General features: G+C 39.8%; 1 protein-coding gene across 9 annotated transcripts in view; it reads right to left on the bottom strand.

The window, feature by feature from the left end:
- NFX1 (nuclear transcription factor, X-box binding 1) overlaps positions 1–23,295 on the bottom strand; it is an 82,969-nt gene that overhangs the window by 31,869 nt on the left and 27,805 nt on the right. For 6 of the 9 annotated variants that reach the window (XR_009541623.1, XR_009541624.1, XM_060155224.1 and 3 more), the window contains 7 exons: positions 21,980–22,085; positions 18,912–18,983; positions 17,259–17,398; positions 11,692–11,791; positions 11,391–11,608; positions 5,907–6,004; positions 2,001–2,031 (listed from right to left, as the gene is read on the bottom strand). Coding sequence is in view for 5 of the 9 variants with exons in the window: in XM_060155224.1 (XP_060011207.1) it covers positions 2,001–2,031; positions 5,907–6,004; positions 11,391–11,608; positions 11,692–11,791; positions 17,259–17,398; positions 18,912–18,983; positions 21,980–22,085 (765 nt within the window). In the remaining 4 variants the exon portion in view is untranslated. Of the gene's footprint in view, positions 1–1,977; positions 2,032–5,906; positions 6,005–11,390; positions 11,609–11,691; positions 11,792–17,258; positions 17,399–18,911; positions 18,984–21,979; positions 22,086–23,295 lie in introns of those variants that run through there. The other 3 variants (XM_060155228.1, XM_060155230.1, XM_060155229.1) reach the window with 3 other exon arrangements.

Here is a 23,295-nt window from a genome sequence, read left to right as displayed (position 1 = left end):
GCAGCCAAAAAGTAAATAAATTTATTAAAAAAAGAAAAAACAAAACAAAACAAAAAAATGTTTCATTGTATGTTCTGTGAATATTATCTCAATAAAGGTGCTGAAGGCGCTGAAGTGTTTACCGGTGAAATAACGTTTGGGATTTGTTTTTAAAGTACTTCAGTGAAAATTAAAAATAGGAAAGAGAGGTATGGATGAAGAAAGAAGATGGGCAAAATGCTGATAACTGTTGATGACTGGTGATAGGTACATAGGGATTCACTATACTAGTCTCTGTACTTTCACATATGATTGAAAATTTTCATCATAAGCTAAAAAAGTAACAAGATGGTTACAGCATTATCTGTAATGGGGAAAAATTGGAGACAACCTAAATGACCAACAAAAGAGCAATGGTGAACTATACTATGGCATATCCACATAAAGAATGTTCTCAAGAGGGAGAGCTATACACACTGACATGGAAAAATGTCTTTGATATATTACTTAGGGGAAAAAAACAAGTTCCAGTATGTTTAGTAAGAACCATAATAGCACATGTATACACCTGTATGAATACAGAAAAAGATCTGGACCCACACCCAACAAACTAATGATGTGGTTTTATCAGGGGAATGGAACTAGGAGGGGAAAATGGGTGAGGGTGTATTTCTACTTTTTACTATTTTATTAATTTTTTAATTATTAAAAATTATGTATTAATATAGTAAGTTTTTCAAATTATATTTTTTAATTACCAAAATTTTGACTGTCGTTTTGAGGAAGATATTTCTGGTTATGTCAAATATTCAGATAGTTGAGGCAGATATTCAGCCATTCTCCACCTTCCTCAGGCTAACAGATCCTTAGTTTTGTTCAGAAATTGGGCACCCACGTGTTCCCCCATTACAGGAGTGAATGCTGAATAGTGTAGCCTGTCATGGTAATTCCATTCCCCTTGTTAGTGAAGGGATTGGGCAGGAACATGTGATAAAAAGCATACTGAGGGTCTTTCAGGACTGTCTTCCTTGCTCTCAAGAAGGAAGAGAATAATCTCTCCTTCTTTTCTTTAGATGTTGCTGGGAGATGACTCAATGCGTGAAAGTGCTGTAGCTAACTTATACCCATGAGGGGAAAACCAAGAAAATCACAGGAAGCTGGACTGGAGTCCTAGAATCACTGGGTTTGTAATTAAAACCTTGGACTTGTTCTGCCTCCAGACTTCCTGTTATAAGAGACAGTAAACCTCCTGAGAGCTAAAGTCATTTTTCCTTGGGTTTTTTGATACCTGCAGCCAAAAGCTCCTTAACCAATACAGCTTTCTTTCTGACCAGAATTAAGAGCTTTTATTTTGTATAAGTTTATCTTCCATCACTTTTCCAAAACAGTTTTAAGGTGGCTTAAACAAAGACTACGTGACGGTTGGTAAAACAAGGACAGAACCATAATAAAGTGGAGTATCAGGATCAAGGACAAAGGAAGAAACAATATTCTAGGCCTAAAGGTTGGCTGAGTCCCCCTGTTCTAGGTATCCAACAGTCCTATCAAGCCATAAGGGGATCAAGCATCAGAGTCAGTTTTTACAAAGTTTGCTTCATTAGATATTATTTACCTTCCCTTCCCATATCAACATTTTATTATGAAAAAGTTCAAACATATAAAAAAGTTGAAACGAGTTTATAGTGAACATCTATATATGCCCACTACCTAGCCTCTACCAGTAGTTGCTTTTTCTCATAACTCTCTATTCTTCCATCCAACTATCAGTTTATCTTAACTTTGGATGCTTTTCAAAGTAAGCTGCATACATGAATACACTTCCCCGGTATTTTACAGCATTTCACTAACTAGAATTCAATTTATGGTTCTTTTTTTTTTTCTTTTGAGGTAAAAGTTACATACAGTTAAATGCACAAAGTACCTTCACTGAATTCTGACAAACACATAACCCATCTCCCTGTCAAGATGTAAAAAATTACCTTCACCCCAGAAAGTTACCTCATGCCCCTTCCCAGTCATACCTTCGCTTTTGAGATTAGTACACGGAAGCTCCTATGGAGAAAGAAAAGGGAATAGTAACTACTCTAGGAATAAATGAAACAACACAACTGCAGTATAATGCTAAATGTAACATGCATATCCCAAATACCCAGTACTTCTCTGGCAGTCACTTATTCACCAACTTCACCTATCTGGAGCTACGTTTGCCCAGTCCCTGTAAGCTTTACTCACAACAGGGCCCCAGGTCTAATAACTTTTCATGCAAATATAACATTCTTTGTGGTCTGACCTCCAAACTCACAGCAGATTACGTATTATAAAATCTGAACGGAAAGAAGGACTGACTACTAAAGGTATGCAAAGCAAAGAGAAATAACTGTCTGGCAAGGGTACAGACAGAAAAAGCCATAAAAAGCAGATACAAGAATTGAAAATATGTAACAATCAGCACCATCTGATGCAGGAACAAACAGTTCTACATGCTCAAAAGTATCCCTGGCAATGCAGCTGAACTGTAGCAGAGTGGAATACAGAAGTCCTTTGCCATTCAAAGTTTTGCTACCCTGGTTTCAATCATGTGTGAATGGCCTCAAAGGTCTATCACATGTAATTTTGCTGAAAAATGTTCCTGAATAACATGTGTGGGGAGGCTGCTGTGTGAAGGGCGAGTCAGTCACTTGGGAGAGAGTGAGCCTGGCTGGTTGCCCAGCACCTACATCCGAATTTGGCTTTGATGTCATGGACAGGTTGCTATGTACTCAGAAATAAGCAAAATGATAAAAACATTTCTTCTCAGTGAAAATGATCCTGAAAAAGGGGGGCAGCTGCTGGGGTTGATAACAGACGTGAAGATGTCTAAGAAATTGAAGCTTCTTGGCTAGAAAAATGTTTTCGGTAAATCAATGAGTTGGCTCGGTTCTATGACATGAAAAAATTCCCCATATGCTCTCTAAATATACAAAGCAAAAGTGACTCATGAAATTGCTTGAGTGCTCCAGTTAATACAAACACCGGATTGTACACAGGAAATGCTGGGAGTTTGGGGGTTTTGAGCACAAGCCACCATTCTCCTTGCTTGGCCCTACGATAAACCTTTCTCTGCTCCAAACCCCGAAGTTTTATTTGTTTGGCCTCACTGTGCGTCAGGCGCATTAACTTGTGTTCAGTGACAATTTTGGCGAAGCCAGCCTAGGGGTCTGTGCTCGTGCCGGGTCGACCCTGGCCAGAGGCAGCCCCTTCCCTGAGTGCCCAGCAGCTAGCTGCCAGAGCGCATTCATTCCAGGGAACTGGAAGGGACTCTCCCTGACAGGCGCCAGCCACCCCACAACGTGAGGCTGTTTGGAGTTGAGGAAAAAAAAAAGAAAAAGAAAAAGAAATGACATGCTGGAGTGGTATGTACACCTGCAGGGAAAGACAGAACTCCCATAAATCCCTATACTAAATATGAATTACTAATAAAAACTTAAATACAGGGTTCTTTGTTAATAGGTAGTAAGATAGAGCAAACATTTCTCAAAGACTCCTACCAAAGTGATTAAAAGAGAAGAACTTTTGAAGTTTTAAGAAATAAGTTTTTATTTATCTAGAAAACTCACTTCCCTGGAAAAGCCCATTCCAGTACAAAAGATATTTCAGGAAAAATCTGGCTGAACAATGAGCTGATTATCAGTGTTTCAAAGAGATCTTTCATTTTGTCAAACTGTTTAACAGAATTCATATTGATAGTGAGCTCCTCCAGCAATTTTAGAATAAGACTTTTATTTGCAAAAAAAATTCAATTTACACATAGCTTTTCAATAATACACTCACTGCCATGGGATCCACTATTAGGGGGAGTGAGGACAGAGAGTGAATGAGAAGCAAAAAAGCACAGAGACAGAGAAAGGGATTGTTGGGGAGAAACAAGCAAACTGACAGCTGTGTATCCCAACCCTGTTTGTAATTCTTGGTTACAAAGAGCACCTCTAGGCATTACTAAATTTATGATTACTAAATCAGAGTATCTCACAGTCTTCAAGCTGGTATTTACAAAGCATAAAATGGTCCTGTACCTGACAATCAAAATTCCTTTACTGTCCTATGTATTGTGACTTCATTCAGAAAAAAAACCCACACAATCTCACACAACTTTTGTCACATGTAAATTGCACTACTTTGACAAGTTTTTCTTTAATTCTGAAGCTTACCTATTAAACTAGGTCCCAATTTATGGACAATATCCTCAGAATCATTTGCAAGTCAGCTGCTACCCAGACCTTGGGCTGTATTTAACAAATAGAATCAACTACTCAGAATTCTGTCTCTACCGAGGCCTGTGCTCTGCTGGGACAGGTGCCGATATGCACTGAAATGACCAGAAGTACGTCAGAGAGCAGGACAGATCAACATTCAGTATGTTCCCCAAGTCTTTGGATTACCTAAAGACTTCAGAGGAAAGCTTCTTGCCTCTTCTGGTTACAGACACAGAAATGGGCACTAATTCCAAAATGGTAAGACGACTTTTTATAATACATAGTCCAATGAAGTTTGTCCCAGGCAGAAAGCAGAGATTGACAAAACAGTTGTATAGTGAAAAATTAACACTATCTGAAGAGAGGTCTGGCCTTTGCCATTGGCTTCTGGGAGATAATCTTGGAATATCATGCCTAATGGGAGTGTCATTGTTTCCCTGGAGCCTTGGGTCACCAGACAGTCTAACATGATTTAGGGTGCAGGCTGGCCACACCGAAAGACCAATGATGTGATTTAGGGCATGGGCTTTGGGTCACACAATGGTAGTAGACTTCTGGAGGGACTGGAGGCTGAGATCAGCTACATGGGCAGTCAACCATGCCTACATGATGGAGCCCCAATAAAAACTGACCACCCACTCTCTGGTGGGTGAGGTTCCTTGGTTGGCAATACCCCACGCATACAATCACACACTAGAGCTGAGAAAGTAACACTGTTCCAACTCCATGGGGAGAGGACAACTGGAAGCTTCGTATTTGGTACTTTCTTGCATTCTGCCCTACATGCTTCTTCCTTTGGTTGATTTTAATCTGTATCCTTTCCCTGTAGTAAATTGTAATCAAGAGTATAACAGTTTTCAATGAGTTCTGTGAGTTCTTCTAGAGAATAATCAAACCTTGAGGGTAGCCTTGGGGGCCACTGGATTGTAGTTGGTATCAGAGGTGAGGGTGGTCATGTGGACTGTTCTAATTCAGCAACTGTCTGAACTCCTGCAGTGGGTGTCAGAAGTGAGGGCGATCTTGTGGACTGTGTTCCCTCTAACTTAGTAAGCTAACTGCTTGCAACGGTGCTATTGTTCTTTTCTTCTGGCATCTAGCATTATCACACTTGTATTTGGTCAAGCTACTTGTATATGTGCCCTAAGCCTATTACTGGTCTCTGACCCTTGCGTGCCATACCCCTTCATACCTATCCTACAACTGGTCCACAGTAGATGTCGGTATACATTGGCTGGATTGAATCAATCATACACAGTATTAACAGGAATAAGCCTGAGGTTATTTTGATTCCTTCCCTCCCACAATCACCAATTTAAAAGGTATTGGGTGCTTCCCCAGTGGCACAGTGGTTAAGAATCCACCTGCCCATGCAGGGAACATGGGTTCGAGCCCTGGTCAGGGAAGATCCCGCATGCCGTGGAGCAACTAAGCCCATGCGCCACAACTACTGAGCCTGAGCTCTAGAGCCTGCTCGCCACAACTACTGAAGCCCATGTGCCTAGAGCCCATGCTCTGCAACAAGAGAAGCCACTGCAACGAGAAGCCCGTGCACCGCAGCGAAGAGTAGCCCCCGCTTGCCGCAACTAGAGAAAGCCCGCGCACAGCAAAGAAGACCCAATGCAGCCATAAACAAACAAACAAACAAACAAATAAAAGGCACTGGTGGCAACAACTCTAGCATTCTGTAGGATTTACCTTTGTTCTGAAAGAGCATCTGCAGGAAATAACTGATGTGCGAGAGCATGGTCCACAGTCTCCTTCATGGCAGAGCTTTTCACAAGTATGAATGAAATCTTTAATAAAAATGAAAAGAACTGGGAATGAAAATTGCAACTACTCATTTTCAGACTCCCAAATTAACTAGCCACAACGGTCTTCCACCTCTGTTCCCTGCAACTCCATCACCAGAGTTGAGGGAAGAAGGATGCTATCAATGCCTCTTCCCCTATCTTCCCTTCATCTGGCAGGCTGAGCCTTTTCAAGCAAGGACAGGCCCCAGCATTAGTCACAGCAAGATGCTCTGGAGCACAAGATGCTCTGCCTAAGTCAAAGAACAGATCTTCTGACTCTTTATTTAGACCTCAAGTCTCCAGGTTAGACTCGGATATCCTTAAAATTGTAGCCATGGGTGACTTACTGAAGTACTCTTGACTCCGAAAATCACCTGGGGATCGTAAGTAATCAGAAACCATCATCCACGATCTCACTAAGTTCTTAGAACATCTGGTGATAGGTGGCCTGCTAGTCATTCTGCTAAACTAGATTTTAGGACAAGTCCTGTTTCAAGGACCCCATCAGGGATCATCCATAGTCTTTCTCAATGGCTGCTGTTTACATGATGTATTTTTTCCATCCTTTTACTTTCAGCCTAACTGTACCTTTGACTCTAAAGTCTGCTTCCCAAACATGGCATATAGTTGGATCTTTTTTAAAAATTCATTTGACAATCTCTGGTTTTTGTTTAATTCACTGATGGTAATGTTAGTATTGATATAGTTGGATTTATGTCTGCCATTTTAGTTTTAGTTTTCTTTATGTCTCATGTCTTTTTTGTTAACTTAATTCTCCTTCGTTGCTTTCTTTTGCATTAAGTGAATATTTTCCAGTGTAACATTTTTTCCCGGTAATGGCATGTTCCATTATGTTTTGAGTTATCTTCTTAATGGCTGCTCTAGGGCTTATCATATGCATCTTATCAGAATCTACTTCAGATTTGTATCAACCTAATTCCAGTGAGATACAGAAGCCTTACACCCATATAGCTCTATTTTCTCTTCTCCTCTTTTGTGCTTTTATTTTTATACATATTACATTTATATGTGTTGCAAATTCAACAATACAATGTCAAAATTATTGCTTTATATGTTATGCCTATTAAAGAAGTTGAGAAAAGAAAGGAGAGCAAGTATGTATTTATAACTTGTTGTATTTATCTTATTTACCATTACTGGTTTTCTTCATTTGTTCCTACAGATCTAAGTTACCATCTGGTATCATTTCCTTACTCCAGTACAACTTTGATCCCACCCACCTCCTTTGTGCTGTTATTGTCAGATACATTTCTATATACTGTAGGTCTAACAATACAATTATATGCCTATTTTATACAATCACTTTTTAAATCCGTTGCAAGAAGAAGAAATATGCACTTATACTTTCTTTTATGATTATGCAATTACCTTTACTCTTTGCTTTTTCTTGTGGATTTAAATTTACATCTGGGTTACTTGGTATCAGCCTGAAGACCTCCCTTTACTATTTACTGTAAAGTACATCTGCTAGCAGAGAACTCTGTTTTTCTCATTTTTGAAAGACTTTTCCTGGATATAAGATTCTTGGTTGGTAACTTTTTTCTTTCAGCACTTTGAATAGGTCATCCGACTGCCTTCCTGTTGTGATGCAGCGTTCTCCACTGTTTCTGATAAGAAGTCAGCTGTGAATCTTATAGTGGTTCCCTAGTATGTAATGTGCCATTTTTCTCTTGCTGCTTTCAAGATTTTCTCCTTGTCTTTGGCTTGCAGCATTTTTACTATGTGCCTAGGTGTGGATCTCTTTGAATTTATCCTACCGGAATCTGTTGAGTTTCTTGGATGTGTAGATTAACGTCTTTCAATAAATTTGAAGTTTCCCACCATTATTTCCTTGAATATTTGTCGGCTCCTTTCTCCTCTCCTGGTGTTCCCATTACACGTTTGTGTGTTTAAAGGTGTCCCACATTTCTCTTGAGGTGCTGTTCATTTTTATTCACTTCATTTTCTCTATGTTCTTTGAATTATATAATCTCTATAGATCTATCTTCATATTTATTGATCCTTTCTTCTGCCAGCTCAAACTTACTGTTGAGTCCCTTTAATGGATTAAAAATTTTAATTACTGGAAAACTCCAGATTTTCCATTTGGTTCTTTTTTTATAATTTCTATCTCTTTACTGATATTCTCTATTTGATGAAACATTGCCTTTATACTTTCCTTCCTTTACCTCTTCAGGCATGGTTTCCTTTAGTTCTTTGAATATATTTGTAATGGCTACCTTGAAGTCTCTGTTAAATTTGACATTGGTCACTCTCACAGAAAACTGAAACAGAAAGTTACTGTTACCTGTGGGGTTTTTTGTTTTTGTTTTTTTTCTGTTTGCATACTTTGTAGTTTTTGTTGGAAACTGAACGTTTCTGGTAATATATTGTTTGCAGCAACTCTGGATACTGCTTCCTCTTTCCACAGCTTGTTTTTTTTGTTGTTGTCTACTTGTTTGTTTTGTGACTTGGCTAAGCTATTTTAGTGAAGTCTATTTCTATTATAGTATGAAGCCACTGGTGGTGTTCTTTAGATGGCACAGCCTTGGGCATGTGCACAGTCACCCTGGGAGGACAATGGTTTTAGCAGGGTTCTCTTTGACTGTCTCTTTCCCTGATCTCTCTGTTAAGCTGTCTGCCTCATTTGGTATTACACTCAGTCCTGAGGCTCCACTAATTGCTAGCTGATTGCTCTATTATTTTCAACAATGTCCTGGGGCATAAACTGCTCAGCAGTCTGATCCAATAAAATTTGGGCAGAGGTAGTCTTTGAGGCAAATCTGTGAGGTTTGTTCTGACCCCAGCATGGTTACTCTTAGTTATCTCCTTCCCTGGGTCTCTCTGGTAAACCAGTTGGTCTATAGTTTAGCTCGTTGCTCTTAATTAAGAGGAGCTATTGTTTTCTAAAGGGCCCTTAGGCCTGAACTTCCCCACACTCTCTTTCAAATTAAAGTCAGTTCCTTTGGGGAATATTTTGGAACTCTTTCCTTATGGACTGCTTCTCCCCCCACCCTGTCACTCAGTCACTACTATGGGTGCTGGGTGAGATAGCAGCCTCTAGTTTTCTTAGCTTGCTTCTCTCACTGTGAAACCTTTCTCCTACAAGTGAGCTGGGGTGAGGGTGACTGAGGCCCCAGTACTCCTGCCTGTTGCGACTAGAGTAGAGCCTCCAATCTATGGGTGGGCTGTGCGGAGGAAGGGAATCCCCAACCTGTCAGCTGTGATTACCAGAAATTTAGCCTTTTCAACTTGGAGTTGGTGGTGTTGGGGGGAGGGGGGGAGGAAAGCTGGTGGTCCACTCCTCCTAGCAAGTAACCCTTGACTGGGAGCTGAGGGTACATGAAGCCCCAATTTCTTGGGCACACCCATCCTGAGTGGAGCTTTTGTTGAGCTGAGCTGGGAAGGGGTGGGGAAGGAGAAAGTAGGTTGTGATTCAAATGACACACACTCTTGCTGTTCTTACTGAGTTTTAGTAGATTTTCTTCATTTGATGTATGCCCATAGGACAATTTCCAGAGACTTTAAATGGTTGCTTTTTTATAGTTTTCCCCAGCTTTGCTTGTTTTGCTCCTCATGCTACCATCCTGAAAGCAGAACTCCACCTAGTCTTTTGTACTAAAGCTATGTGTCTAGGATGGAAATTTCCTACTGGGTGAGATACTAAGACCTAACAAGCTTTCTATAGATAAGCCAGGTGTGAATAAACATGAGAGCCACTGTTACCACTAGCCATGGGCTTTTCTTTGAGATTCTCAATCCAACTCACCTTAGTTCCTTAAAAGTGTTCCATGATTAAAACTCTGCTGAGGTATAGCAGTTACTCTTCAGTCCCTTGAGCTGGTCTTGTCCCACCCCCAGGTCTGTTCATACTGACAGTTACTGTCCTTCTCTTGCTCAAGTCCCTTTGTATTAACTATTTCACATTTCCTCTTTCTGTCAATGCCAACAAGCTATCTTAGCCTCTGGGTAGGATTTCTGGTCATTATATATGAAATTCTTACAAAACTGACCCATGTGCTTTCTGAAAAGGGAAGACCTTTATCATCCTTCTTGATTTGGAAGTCATCTGATCTCTATTTCACAGGGCTTATCTGAAGATACATTTTCACAGTAGACACAGAGAAGCAACAGACAACTGATTTTCCTGATGAGGTTGAAATGTATTAAAATATGAGAAGAGGGTATTTCTTCTCTATACATAATTTTAAAGTCAGATTGAGAAAAGGAATTAGGGAGGGTGCTCCTACTGGTGCTTGGAAGAAATGTGAAATCTCTCTTTTTGGAAAAATGCAAAACCAAACCTAAAGATTCTATCTTTATCACAGTTAGTTATAGGAACACATCTCTTATTCAGACTCACTTGCCCAATTTCATTTTTCTAAACACACAGCCTTTGAACACTCACTCAGGAGAGAAGCTGCCAAGTCACTGCAAAAACTGTACATATCCATATCCCAAGGACTGCCTCAAAAAGTCTCTGTCAGAAGCTCAGACTATTACTCTATAGCTAATCCCAACAAATGTTTTCTGGTTTCTATATCCAAGTAATCAGAAGCCCCAAGTCAGAAGAAAGGGAGAGTCACTAAAGGTAGGCACATAGGCATACTGAAAGCATTCATAAGAAAAAAACCAACCAAAAGCTTTAACAAATAAATAAAACAATTCAAACTGTACATTGCTATGGGGAAATCGCCTGAGAAACCCCAGCAAGCCCAGAGGATATCAGTGTATTCAGCATAATACAATAACTGAGGTTCAGGGAAATGATGACTCTGGGTCAAATAAGGGGAAAGAAATTGTCTTCAGTATCCTCTGTTTAAAGAAAGAAGGGAATGTAAATTTTAGAAAAATGTCCCTCCAAAATGATGCTCAGGAGGTGTTATCCTCAGCTATATGGGAAACCTAGCTGTAGAGAAAGACATTTCTTGAGTGGTTCAAATGAATGAAGTTTAAGTGTACTTAAAATTTCAGTTCTTAAACACCTCACTCCGTTATTTTAAGATGTTTCTATTATATGAAAATGCTTCTAAACACCTGTTGAACCCTAAATTAGTAAAATGATACCTGGCATTCATACTAGTGTAGGCTGCTAAGAGAAATCATAAACACCCCAGTGCCCACTCCCCCACAAAATAGTATCTAACCACAACTGTCCTGAGTCGGCAATAAAATACCTGGATTAGAAAGAGAGATTGTTTGGGCAAATGTGAGTTTTCAGAAGTATAATCTGAGGAGGAAAGAAAAAGTACCCACACAAATTTGATCATAATATTTAGAAAAACCTCTGATATTGTAACTAGAATTATGTACTATTTTGTTTAAGTAGCCATTGCTGCCAAAAATTTACATTCATATTTTTAAAGACAACTTTATGCCTACTAATTACCTAAGGAACCACAAGGCAGAGGCTTGCCGCACACTTTTCCACATGAAGGGACAGGATCCATGCATGTTTTCCGACTGCTACTTCCAAGTTCTAGCAATTGGCTGAGAGGGGTTTGCCCACAAGGGCAACAGCGCACCAGCTGGGGGAGCCGTGGGCATGGCTGGCAGGGCTGAGGGTGGCACACCTGTGAACACATGTGGTTCCCACATTTCAAGTCCCTGTTAAGAAAAACAACAGACTATTACATAATTGTTGCATAAAATACAGCTTTATTCTAACTGAGGAAAACATCAAACCTTACTTGCCACATATCTTTAAACAGCCGAAGTCCCCAAATCCATCAGACTTTCCTACGTCTGTTCCACATAACACGTCTCGGGAGGTGCTGCCACAGTAGCATACTTGAGAACAGAATTTCAGAAACAAAAGATTAGTAATCTGTACAGGTGTTTAAAATATTCTAAACAATCTATAAGAAAACACAAAATGCTATTCACTAGTGTTGATTAGACCTGATGCAGAAATAAATGTGGCTTATACAGCAGCTCTAAGCCCCACTTAAGAGCTTCACCACAGAAAAAGAATTAAAAAGGCCTTGGTAGACTCTGTCCATATCTCATGGTGCCCCTGCAGCACACCTCAACATGAGCATTAAAGTGAAGCAATCCTTTAAAGTAAAAGACTACTCTCTGGTCCATAATGCCATGGTTGAAAACCATGGATTGTGAGGCTTTCTGGGGTACTGCGGAGATATTGCAAGAGATGGAAGCTAAACTGGTGGTAGTTATGGAGGAGTTGATAACTGGATTCCATCCTCACTTCAACCAAGCAGCAGATATTTAATACTTCATATCTTGGGGTTCACATAAAATGCCTGGAAAAAGTCTCCGATGCTAAAAAGAAATTTAAAAATAGGCACAATATAAAATCCTTATTAATTTGTATTCTACTACTGTTAAATTTGAAGTAATCATGTTTGAGTACTGACAATGAGTAAAAAGTGTTTCAAATAACTTGAGACTTTTATTTACTGCATAGAGAACCCAGTCTAGTATCTACAGATTTTTCTACGGGTTGAAGAAATAATGGGTTACTTTATTTCTTGAGATCAGCAATAAGCATGTGTTATATTTAAGGAGTTAGTTTCTAAAGCAAACTAAAAAAAAAAAAAGTTTCTGACTAATATGTAACAAAGTCTGGTAAGGACTAATTTTCATCAACTTAGATAATTTTTCTGATAAGGGCCACTTTACATTTTCAGTTTATAATGAAAACTTTTTGTCAATAAAGATATTAACCAAGACTCTTGATTTTTAAAATATACATTTACTCTTCCAGTAAATACATGTGCAGTTCCATCCCCTGTTCTAAAACTCATTATCAATAAAGACTTATTAGAAGAATTAATACAGGTGCAGGAAATACAATTAATATTGGTGGAATCAACAAACTGGTAAACACTAGCAACTGAGAGCTTCTGCAAGCAGGCTTTTCTTTGCTAAGTTTCTGCTCAAATAGAGCAGAGGCTTTTTTTCAGAGACATAGGACAGCTGTGAACCAAAGAATCAAGGGTCAGAAAACTATGACAATAAATTCTTTTCAAGTACACATGGAACATTCTCTAGGATTGACCACATACTAAGGCACAAAACAAACCTCAACAAATTTAAGAGTATAGAAACTATTTCAAGCATCTTCTCTGACCACAATGGCATGAAACTAGAAATCAACCAAGGGAAAAGAAATGAGAAAAAAACGATTACATGAAGACTAAACAACATGCTACTAAAAAACCAATGGGTCAATGAGGAAATCAAAAAGCAAACTAAAGAATACCTCGAGGCAAAAAGTCTGCAAGTAACAAATGCTGGAGAGGGTGTGGAGAAAAGGGAACTCTCTTATACTGTTGGTGGGAATGTAAATTGGTACAGCCACTATGGAAAACAGTATGGAGGTTCCTCAGAAACCTAAAAATAGAATTACCATATGATCCAGCAATCCCATTCCTGGGCATGTATCTGGACAAAACTATAAGTCAAAAAGATACATGCACCCCTATGTTCACAGTAGCACTATTCACGATAGCCAAGACATGGAAACAACCTAAATGTCCATCCACAGATGAATGGATAAAGATGTGGCACATATATACAATGGAATACTACTCAGCCATAAAAAAGAACAAAATAATGTCATTTGCAGCAACGTGGATGCACCTAGAGATTATCATACTAAGTAAAATCAGAAACAGAAAGACAAATACCATATGATACCACTTATATGTAGAATCTAAAATGTGACACACGGCTTCCCTGGTGGTGCAGTGGTTAAGAATCCACCTGCCAATGCAGGAGAAACGGGTTCAAGCCCTTGTCCGGGAAGATCCCATATGCCGCGGAGCAACCAAGCCTGTGTGCCACAACTACTGAGCCTGCGCTCTGGAGCCTGCGAGCCACAACTACTGAAGCCCGCATGCCTAGAGTCCGAGCACCGCAACGAAGAGTAGCCCCCGCTCGCCGCAACTGGAGAAAGCCCGCATGTAGCAATGAAGACCCAATGTCGCCAAAAATAAAATTAAATTAAATTAAAATAAATAAAATATGACACAAATGAACTTATCTATAAAACAGAAACAGACTCACAGACATAGAGAACAGACTTGTGGTTGCCAAGAAAGCGGGGGTGGGGGAGGGATGGACTGGCAGTTTAGGGTTAGTAGATGTAAACTGTTACATATAGAATGGATGGACAACAGGTCCTACTATAGCACAGGGAACTATATTCAATGTCCTGGGATAAACCATAATGGAAAATATAAAAAAGAATGTATATATATGTAAAACTGAGTTACTTTGCTATACGGCAGAAATTAACGCAACATTGTAAATCAACTATACTTTAATACAAAAAAATTAAGCATGTAGATCTCAAAAAAAAAAAAGAAAGAAAGAAAAGAAAAGAAAAGAAAATTGTGACAATAAAAACAAAAGTAGAGCCCCTGATCAATCAGGAAATAATCTGAGTACAACACTAAAAACTCTACTATGCTTAGGCACAAGAGACAGAAATATGAGCTGATGACAGAAGAGTTGGGTGGAGTCACTGCTGGTTAAAGAGTATTAAGGAACCAAAGACAGTCTGCAGAAAGGTCTCTGTTGCCAGCCTGAACCTGTTCAGCATTTTTACCAACATGTGAATGAAGACCCAGAAGGAATGCTTATTAAATCTCCAGATAAGGCTGAAAGCGATCTTAGGAGAATTACAATTCAAGAAGATAAATAAACTGCACGGATGGCCAAAATGCTTTTCTAGATATTTAATATAGACAAACAAAAAGTCTTCAACTGGGTTTGAAAAATCAGCTACGTACACAAAAACAAAAAGGAAGAGACTGGGATCCATACAAATCTGACAAAAAAGTGTGATTCAGCCCAATATGTATCAAAAGCTAAAAATGGTCCAAATCAAAGGGACTCTCCCACACTACAATCTACACTGCTAAAACCAAACTGCCAATATATACTTAACTCCTGCCTTATCTCAAAATGGATTTGAGGCAGCATATAAGGATATATGAGATATATCTAGAGAATATAAATTAAAAGATGTGAAAAGAAAAAGAAAAACAATGGTAAGGATAGAGAATGAATCACAGCTAAAAAGTACACACTATAAAGACGAACATTAGGTCAGTTATACCAGCTTCCTAAGATATAGTCTTTGAGGAAAAACAACTATTCTTGGAACCAAGACCAGACAAGACTTTCTTCCAAGAGGACCCATAAACAGAATACTGAATAGTATATGGCACAATTCCCTATATAAAATCCTTATAGTGCACAGCACAAAACACTTCATAGGGGTATTTTTTTCTTTTCTTTTCTTTTCTTTTGGCAGTATGCAGGCCTCTCACTGCTGTGGCCTCTCCCGTTGCGGAGCACAGGCTCCGGACGCGCAGGCTCAGCGGCCATGGCTCACGGGCCCAGCCGCTCCGCGGCATATGGGATCCTCCCAGACTGGGGCACGAACCCGCGTCCCCTGCATCGGCAGGCAGACTCTCAACCACTGTGCCACCAGGGAAGCCCATAGGGGTATTTCTTATTGTAAGTGCAAGCACTGATCAACAGCATCACACCAAAGTAAAATCTAGTAAAATAAAACTATATAACCAATACATAGTAGCTCAGGATCCCTGAAGATTAGAGGCAGTCACACAAACAGAGGAACTACACAATATGTGGTCCTTTGAGACTCACTTCTTTCACTTAGTATAATGTTTTTGGAGGTTCATTCACTTCATAGCATGTATCAATACTTCACTCCTTTTCATGGCTGAATAATATTCCTTTTTATGGACATATCACATTTATTCCATTCATCAGTTGATAGGAATTTGTATTGTTGACACATTTTGACTATTATGAAAAATGCTGCTATGAACATATATTTACAAGTTCTGTATGGACATATATTTTCATTTCTCTTGGGTATATGCCAAGGAGTTGAATTGCTGGATCATATGGTAATTCTATATTTAACCTTTAAAGGAACTACTGGACAGTTTTCTTTTCCTTTTTCTTTTTTGGCCACACCACGTGGCTTGTGGTATCTCAATTCTCCGACCAGGGACTGAACCTGAGCCATGGCTGTGAAAGCCCAGAATCCTAACCATTAGGCCACCAGGGAACTCCCCTGGACTGTTTTCTAAAGTGGTTATACTATTCTACCCTTATTGTGGTTTTAATTTACATTTTCCTAGTGTTTAAAGGTGTTAAGCACCTTTCATGTGTTTACTGGCCATTAACATATTTCTTTTGTGAAGTACCTGTTCAAGTCTTTTGCTCACTGTGTGAGTTGTTCGTCTTTCTTTGTTGATTTGTAGGAGTACTTTATCTTTTTCTTTTTTTCTTTGGTAGGAGTACTTTAAATATTCTGGATACAATCTCTGATTTATCAATTCATTTTCTTAATGTGATAAAGTTCAATTTATCATTATTTTCTTTTACGGTTAGTACTTTTGCTGCTGCTCTATGAAATCTTTGCCTGATCCCAAAGTCATGAAAATATTCTCTTATAGTTTTATCTGGAAACTATGTTTCTGGGTTTTACATTTAAGCCCATGACCCATATAGTATTAATTTCTGTGTAAAGAGTGAGACAGGGGTTGGGGGCCACTTTTTTCCCATATATACATCCAGCTGTTCTAGAATCACTTGTAAAATGACTCCTTTTTCCACTGAATTAACTTAATATCTTGGTTGAAAATCAACTGACTGTATATATTGAGGTCTATTTCTGGACTCTATTGTCTTCCATTGATCTACTAGTCTACCTTTACACCAATAACCACAATGTCACAATTACTGTAACTTTGTAAGTCTTAAAATCAGGTCTTTCAACTGTTCCTTTTCAAGATCACTTTGGCCTTTCTGGGTCTTTTTCAAGTAATTACTGCAAAAAAATTCCATAAGCAGTTACTTTTAAACAGCATTAAAAAAATCTACCATCCAAATTCTATAGGACAATGACCTATACTGGTAGTATGTAACCAAAATAATGAAAACCACCTAGGGAGTTCCCTGGAGGTCCAGTGGTTAAAGACTCTGCACTTCCACTGCAGGGGGCGTGGATTCGATCCCTGGTAGGGGAACTATGATCCTGCATGCTGCAAGGTGTGGCAGAAAACCCCTCCCAAAACAAAAAAACGTCTAATCATTCATGTATCTCCAGTTCTCTCTACCCAAGGTACCAGACCTAATAGAGTCTTTGTGACTACAGGCTTGAAACAAATCCATGTCATCAAGACAACCATAAATAAGGTTCCAGAAAAGTACCCAAGTACTGCTGGCTGGTGTGCTCACCACTTACCTTGGTTCAATATGATCCGACAAGGCTTGCATGGACCCCCATGGCACAGCTCAGCACAGTGGTGCTGACCACAATTCAAAACATTCTCACAAGGGTTAGAACAGTGGACTGAGATGGCCTGACCACAGCGAACTGTGTGCCTGTAAAAATAGATGTAAAGACAGCATTAGTCTAATGTTGGATATTGAGGTCCTATTTGACAGCTAAACTGACCTTCCCCCAAAACCTACTAAACCTTTTCTCTTTGCCCAGTTTCCCCTACTTTTTCTGTTTCCCTCTTCCAATCATTTCCTCAATTCCTCTTCCCTTCTCCACTCTTTCTTCTTTTTCCTCCTTTGCTTTCCTTATTTCCTATTCTGCCTTTTTTCTCTCCCCTATTTTCTGGCCAGTGAGGAACTGAGGGCCTAAGTATTTGTTACAATGTGATTTCTTCTCTGAGTTGAAACAGCATGCAGGAGGGTAAAGAGCCTGGAGCTCCCATAGTATCTTACAGAGGTGGGTAGGGAGGTTGGGAGGTGTAGTCGTAATGAACATTCTTGGAATGAAAGCACAGTGGCATTCTCCTGGGACCTGGCACTCTGGCATTTTAGGCCGTTATGATACTTAAGAACATACTGTATGTACTTTGATTCAGGATGGGGACATCATTCTGGCTTTTTTCTAATAAACATCCTGATTTTGCCAACTTATTCACTAGAGAAGGATATGAGGCTGCTGCTCTTAGACAATCATCTTCAGGTTTCTTTGCAGGGTAATGGTTTAGACCTTGGAGTCTACTCTCCCACAGAAAGTTTTATTCTATCCCCCTACTCCCACTTCAACTACATATTTTAAGAAGTCACTGTTACATACATAGATGACCAGTTTCCAGTGCTCAGCGTCAAGGCTAACATCAACCCCTTGAGGAAGACACTATTATTTCTACCATACGATAAGAAAAATGAGGCTCACCAAGAAGAAGCAACTTGCCCAGGTCAACAACTAGTTAGTGGCAGAGCCCAAATTTGACCTGGGCTTTCTAACCCACAGCCCCTTGCATGTGACTCTGTAAGGCCACACTGCTACCCTTGTAAGTTCAGTAAACATTTAAAAAATGCTTATCACTGAAAACCTGCACTATCCCATCTCGTCTTGTGGTTCAGAAATCATTTTGTGGTCTTAACTGGGCCTCTGCAGCTATCAGTGATCCTTGCACTGATAAAACAGGAGAACTTGCATTATAATGAAAAGAGAGCGGGCTCTGGGGCTACTTATTCTTTCATTCAACAATATTCACTGAAAACCTACACACCAGATACTATGCTAGGCACAGATAAGTGACCCTTGCCTCCTGGACCTTAGCAGGCCTGGGTTCAATTCCTGGTTCTTTCACCCACTAGAGAGGTTAACAAAAACGTCCCTGTCACCTTGGCCTTGCATCTGAAATGGGTAATCTCACTATTTTATAACTTCTTAATCACCTATAAGATTGCAGGATTAAGGCAGCACAGGAAATTACTATCTACAGAAAAGTACTATTTACACCTACCATTTATTAATGGTAGTAAATAAATACTATTTGCACCTACCTACTAATCTTTCATTTTAGAAATTCATACATAAACCATTAATGTGGAAACTGAAGTCTTCTTCGGAGTACAATTCTAACTTTACCTGGTCCGTCCACATTCACATGTTTTAGTCATAAATGCAGGGCAGGGTGGGCAAGGTCCAGGATGGCAGAGACTAAAAAAGAAAGGCTGTGATGAAAGGCCATGTATCCAAACTTAAACAAAGCTGCCCCAGCTGGGCCCTACTATGAATATGGCAGCAAATAAACTTCCTACGAAATGTTTTAGTATTTGTCTAAAGTTGATCAAACTATTTAAACAAAGATACCAACAATGTTTTTATATAGAAAGAATCGATAGCAGTATCATCTTAGAATATTTAACGAGAAAAGTAAAGCCCAAGTCAAAATACTGGTTTTATTTGGGTCTGATAGTCAAAGATAACATTTCTAAATATGGTCTCGGCCCACTTAGTACAGTGAGTAGGGATAAAAAGATCCTGCCACTCAGGATGGCCAATGGGGTCCTTTAGAAGTTCAGAACCTGAGCAAAGTAACAGAGCTTAAATCTGCTAGATCCATGAGAAGTACAGACATTTTCTCATCAGCTGGTAAAGTGATAACCAGGTGATAGGCTAACAACGGGAACACTGAAAAGAAGGTTGCTTGGGGTGAGGGGAGGCATGCTGGTAAGTAACAAAGGGGAAAGGGCCTCATGGAAAAAAACCGTGCCTAATTTTTGCTATAGGTCAGAATTAGGCCTCTGAATAGTACGCTTTTTATAGGAGCTATGCTATAAAGAGACCAAAGAAAAAATGAACAAAATGGAAATAAATTCCAATTCAAATAAATACTGCCCTCTTCGAAGCAGACACCCCTGGTAAATTACACACCTGTACAGAAATATCACTACTTAAAACATTTTGGGAACTTTGCGGGTGGGCAGGGGGGACACCTATGTGATGGCAAATCACAATCCTTTGGGAATTAAAAGCCAATCAGAGGGGACTTCCCTGGTGGCACAGTGATTAAGAACCTGCCTGCAAATACAGGGGACACGGGTTCAAGCCCTGGTCCAGGAAGATTTCACATGCCGCGGAGCAACTAAGCCCGTGCGCCACAACTGAGCCTGCACTAGAGCTGGCGAGCCTCAACTACTGAGCCCATGTGCCACAACTACTGAAGCCTGCACGCCTAGAGCCTGTGCTCTGCAACAAAGACAAGCCACAGCAATGAGAAGCCTGCGCACCGCAATGAAGAATAGCAACTGCTCTCCGCAACTAGAGAAAGCCCGCATGCAGCAATGAAGACCCAACGCAGCCAAAACTAAGTAATAAAATAAAATAAATAAATTAAGAAAATAGCCAATCAGAGCCAAGTGTAATTAATCAAGTGGGTAACAGAATTTGCTATAAAAATCAGCTGTGCCTATAAAGTGGTCTGGTTGGATTTTTTATTTTTATGAGCTTTAAACACTGAAAACAGTCCAGGAACATGTGCCCGGTCTCCTAAGATGATCCATTTTGACAGACAGAACCCACAGGAGACATAAGATTAAGCATGCTTCTTTAAGGATGAGTATCATTATTCAACATTTATATTTCACATGATATACCTCAACCCTTTCAGGTGAAATTATTTTCATGGCTGGACATTTAAATAACTTTATTTCTTTAAACAAATTTATTTATTTTATTTATTTGTTTTTGGCTGCACTGGGTCTTCATTGCTGCACGCGGGCTTTCTCTAGTTGCCGTGAGCAGGGGCTACTCTTCATTGTGGTGCACAGGCTTCTAATTGAGGTGGCTTCTCTTGTACAGTACGGGCTCTAGGCGCGTTGGCTTCAGTAGTTGTGGCATGTGGGCTCAGTAATTGTGGCTCACAGGCTCTAGAGGGCAGGCTCAGTAGTTGTGGCACATGGACTTAGCTGCTCCACGGCATGTGGGATCTTCCTGGACCAGGGCTCGAACCCATGTCCCCTGTATTGGCAGGTGGATTCTTAACCACTGCGTCACCAGGGAAGCCCTTAAATAACTTCAGACTGATAGACAAACTGCTGGTCAAGTGTGGATGATTCCAGGTTATTGCAAATATCCCTGAGGCCTGGACTTAACCCCAGGTTCTCATAACCTTCAGAGCAGTGGTTCAGAACACTGCCTCCATATTAGAATCACCTGGAAAAAAACTACAATGCTTAGACCCACCCCAGGAGATTCTGATTCAATTGCTCTGAGGCAGAAACTGGGCACTGGTGTTTTAAAGTGCTCCTTAAATGACTGACCACCTGATCTGTATCACAGTGGTGTTCTCTGACAGTCATGACAGGGCCCCATTTCTGCTGAAGGCTTCCTAAAGATAATTCATGTGTAGGATTAATTTCTTGTTACTGAATTTACTAAAATGCCAACTAAGGGAAGGAACAGATGAGTCCCTGAGTTCTGACCTATGGAAGCAGTCAAAGGAAGAGAAAGGGCTGATTGTCCAGCAGATGGCAGACCATGCTGTTTAGCTCAGTCTGAATAGCTCTCCCCACAATGATATTCCCCAGCACAGTCCCTACATCTTGATCACAAGACCTCTGATCCAACCCTTGCTCCATGCAATAGAAGCGAGGTACCAGTGGAAATAAGTATAACACTCTAATGTCTGTTTTCTCTTAGATTTGGGTAATAAAAGCAAGTGTTACCATTTCTTGACCACTTATCATGTGCCAGGCTCTGTACCAAGTCTCTTGAGTGTGTTAATTTAATATTCATAGAACTCTGTAACTATTTTTTATCTATCATTATTATCTTACAGGTCCAGAAACTGAAGCTCAGAGAAGTAATTTGTCCAACAGCACATAACTGTTAAAGAGACAAACCCAGGAATTAAACCTTTGTCTGAAGCCAAAGCCCACAGAAATTTATTTGTAACTGATCAACTGTTTATTATTGTGCATCTCCCTCCTCATCTGTAAAATGGAGTGATAAATATCTATACATCACTGGGCTGTTGTAAGGATTCAACGAGTCAACTTTTGCAGAGTACCTGGCACAAAGCAAGTGCTCAGTAAATGATACCACACTGTCCCTCACCCAGTCCTGTTACGTGCTAACCAGATATGTGTACTGAGAGCCGCAAGCAAAGCGTGTTCACCAGCAATCTCCAGGAGTATAGTGTTCCAACTTACAGGTTACAGGAATGTGGGCAGTCCTGGCCAGGCTGTTTCTTTCTACAGACCTCACCACAACTATGTGGAATTTCATTTCTGCTCCATTCAGGATTCTTTACCTTGCCTAAAACATATCAAATAAGAGAGTCAATGGTATAAACTTCAACTGCATCCTAGACTTCGATGAAATAATACAATATAGCCAGACAGCATGAAACATCAGGATGGTGTTCGTTAGTTCAATAAACACATTGTCCTAAAATAAGAAGGTGAATGTAATGCTACTCATCAAAAGCTTCACTGAGTATGATAAATTCTGGATTGTCTGGAAAAGACAAATCGTCATTTTTACTGATGAAAATGCCACTTTGACTAATGGACACATTTAATTTAAGATTTAAACAAAACCTACAAGATAAGCTTTCTGTAAATGGGTCTTTGAATTGATATGGGAATATCTACTGTAAGGATCAGAAAGAGGGAATAAGGGAAGAGAGCAATTGGGGGAGGGGAGAGGCAGTAAGAAATGGAAAGGACATAAGTCCCCCAGGATAGGAGGAACTCGCCTATTCTAAAGTTAAAATATAGGCATAAAAGGGTTATAATTTTTAACATCTTTATTGGAGTATAACTGCTTTACAATGGTGTGTTACTTTCTGCTTTATAACAAATGAAACAGTTATACATATATATATATCCCCATATCTCCTCCCTCTTGCTTCTCCCTCCCTCCCACCCTCCCTATCCCACCTCTCTAGGTGGTCACAAAGCACAGAGCTGATCTCCCTGTGCTATGTGGCTGCTTCCCACTAGCTATCTATTTTACGTTTGGTAGTATATGTATGTCCATGCCACTCTCTCACTTTGTCACAGCTTATTCTTCCCCCTCCCCATATCCTCAAGTCCATTCTCTAGTAGGTCTGTGTCTTTATTCCCATCTTGCCCCTAGGTTCTTCATGACCATTTTTTTTCCTCTTAGATTACATATATATGTGCTAGCATACGGTATTTGTTTTTCTCTTTCTGACTTACTTCACTCTGTATGACAGACTCTAGGTCCATCCACCTCACTACAAATAACTCAATTTTGTTTCTTTTTATGGCTGAGTAATATTTCATTGTACATATGTGCCACATCTTCTTTATCCATTCATCTATTGATGGACACTTAGGTTGCTTCTATGTTATGGCTATTGTAAATAGAGCTGCAATGAACATTTTGGTACATGACGCTTTTTGAATTATGGTTTTCTCAGGGTATATGCCCAGTAGTGGGATTGCTGGGTCATATGGTAGTTCTATTTGTAGTTTTTTAAGCAACCTCCATACTGTTC

This window comes from Lagenorhynchus albirostris, chromosome 7 (genome assembly GCF_949774975.1).
Source record: "Lagenorhynchus albirostris chromosome 7, mLagAlb1.1, whole genome shotgun sequence".
NCBI lineage: Eukaryota > Metazoa > Chordata > Mammalia > Artiodactyla > Delphinidae > Lagenorhynchus > Lagenorhynchus albirostris.
This window is presented reverse-complemented; position numbering and strand designations above follow the sequence as displayed.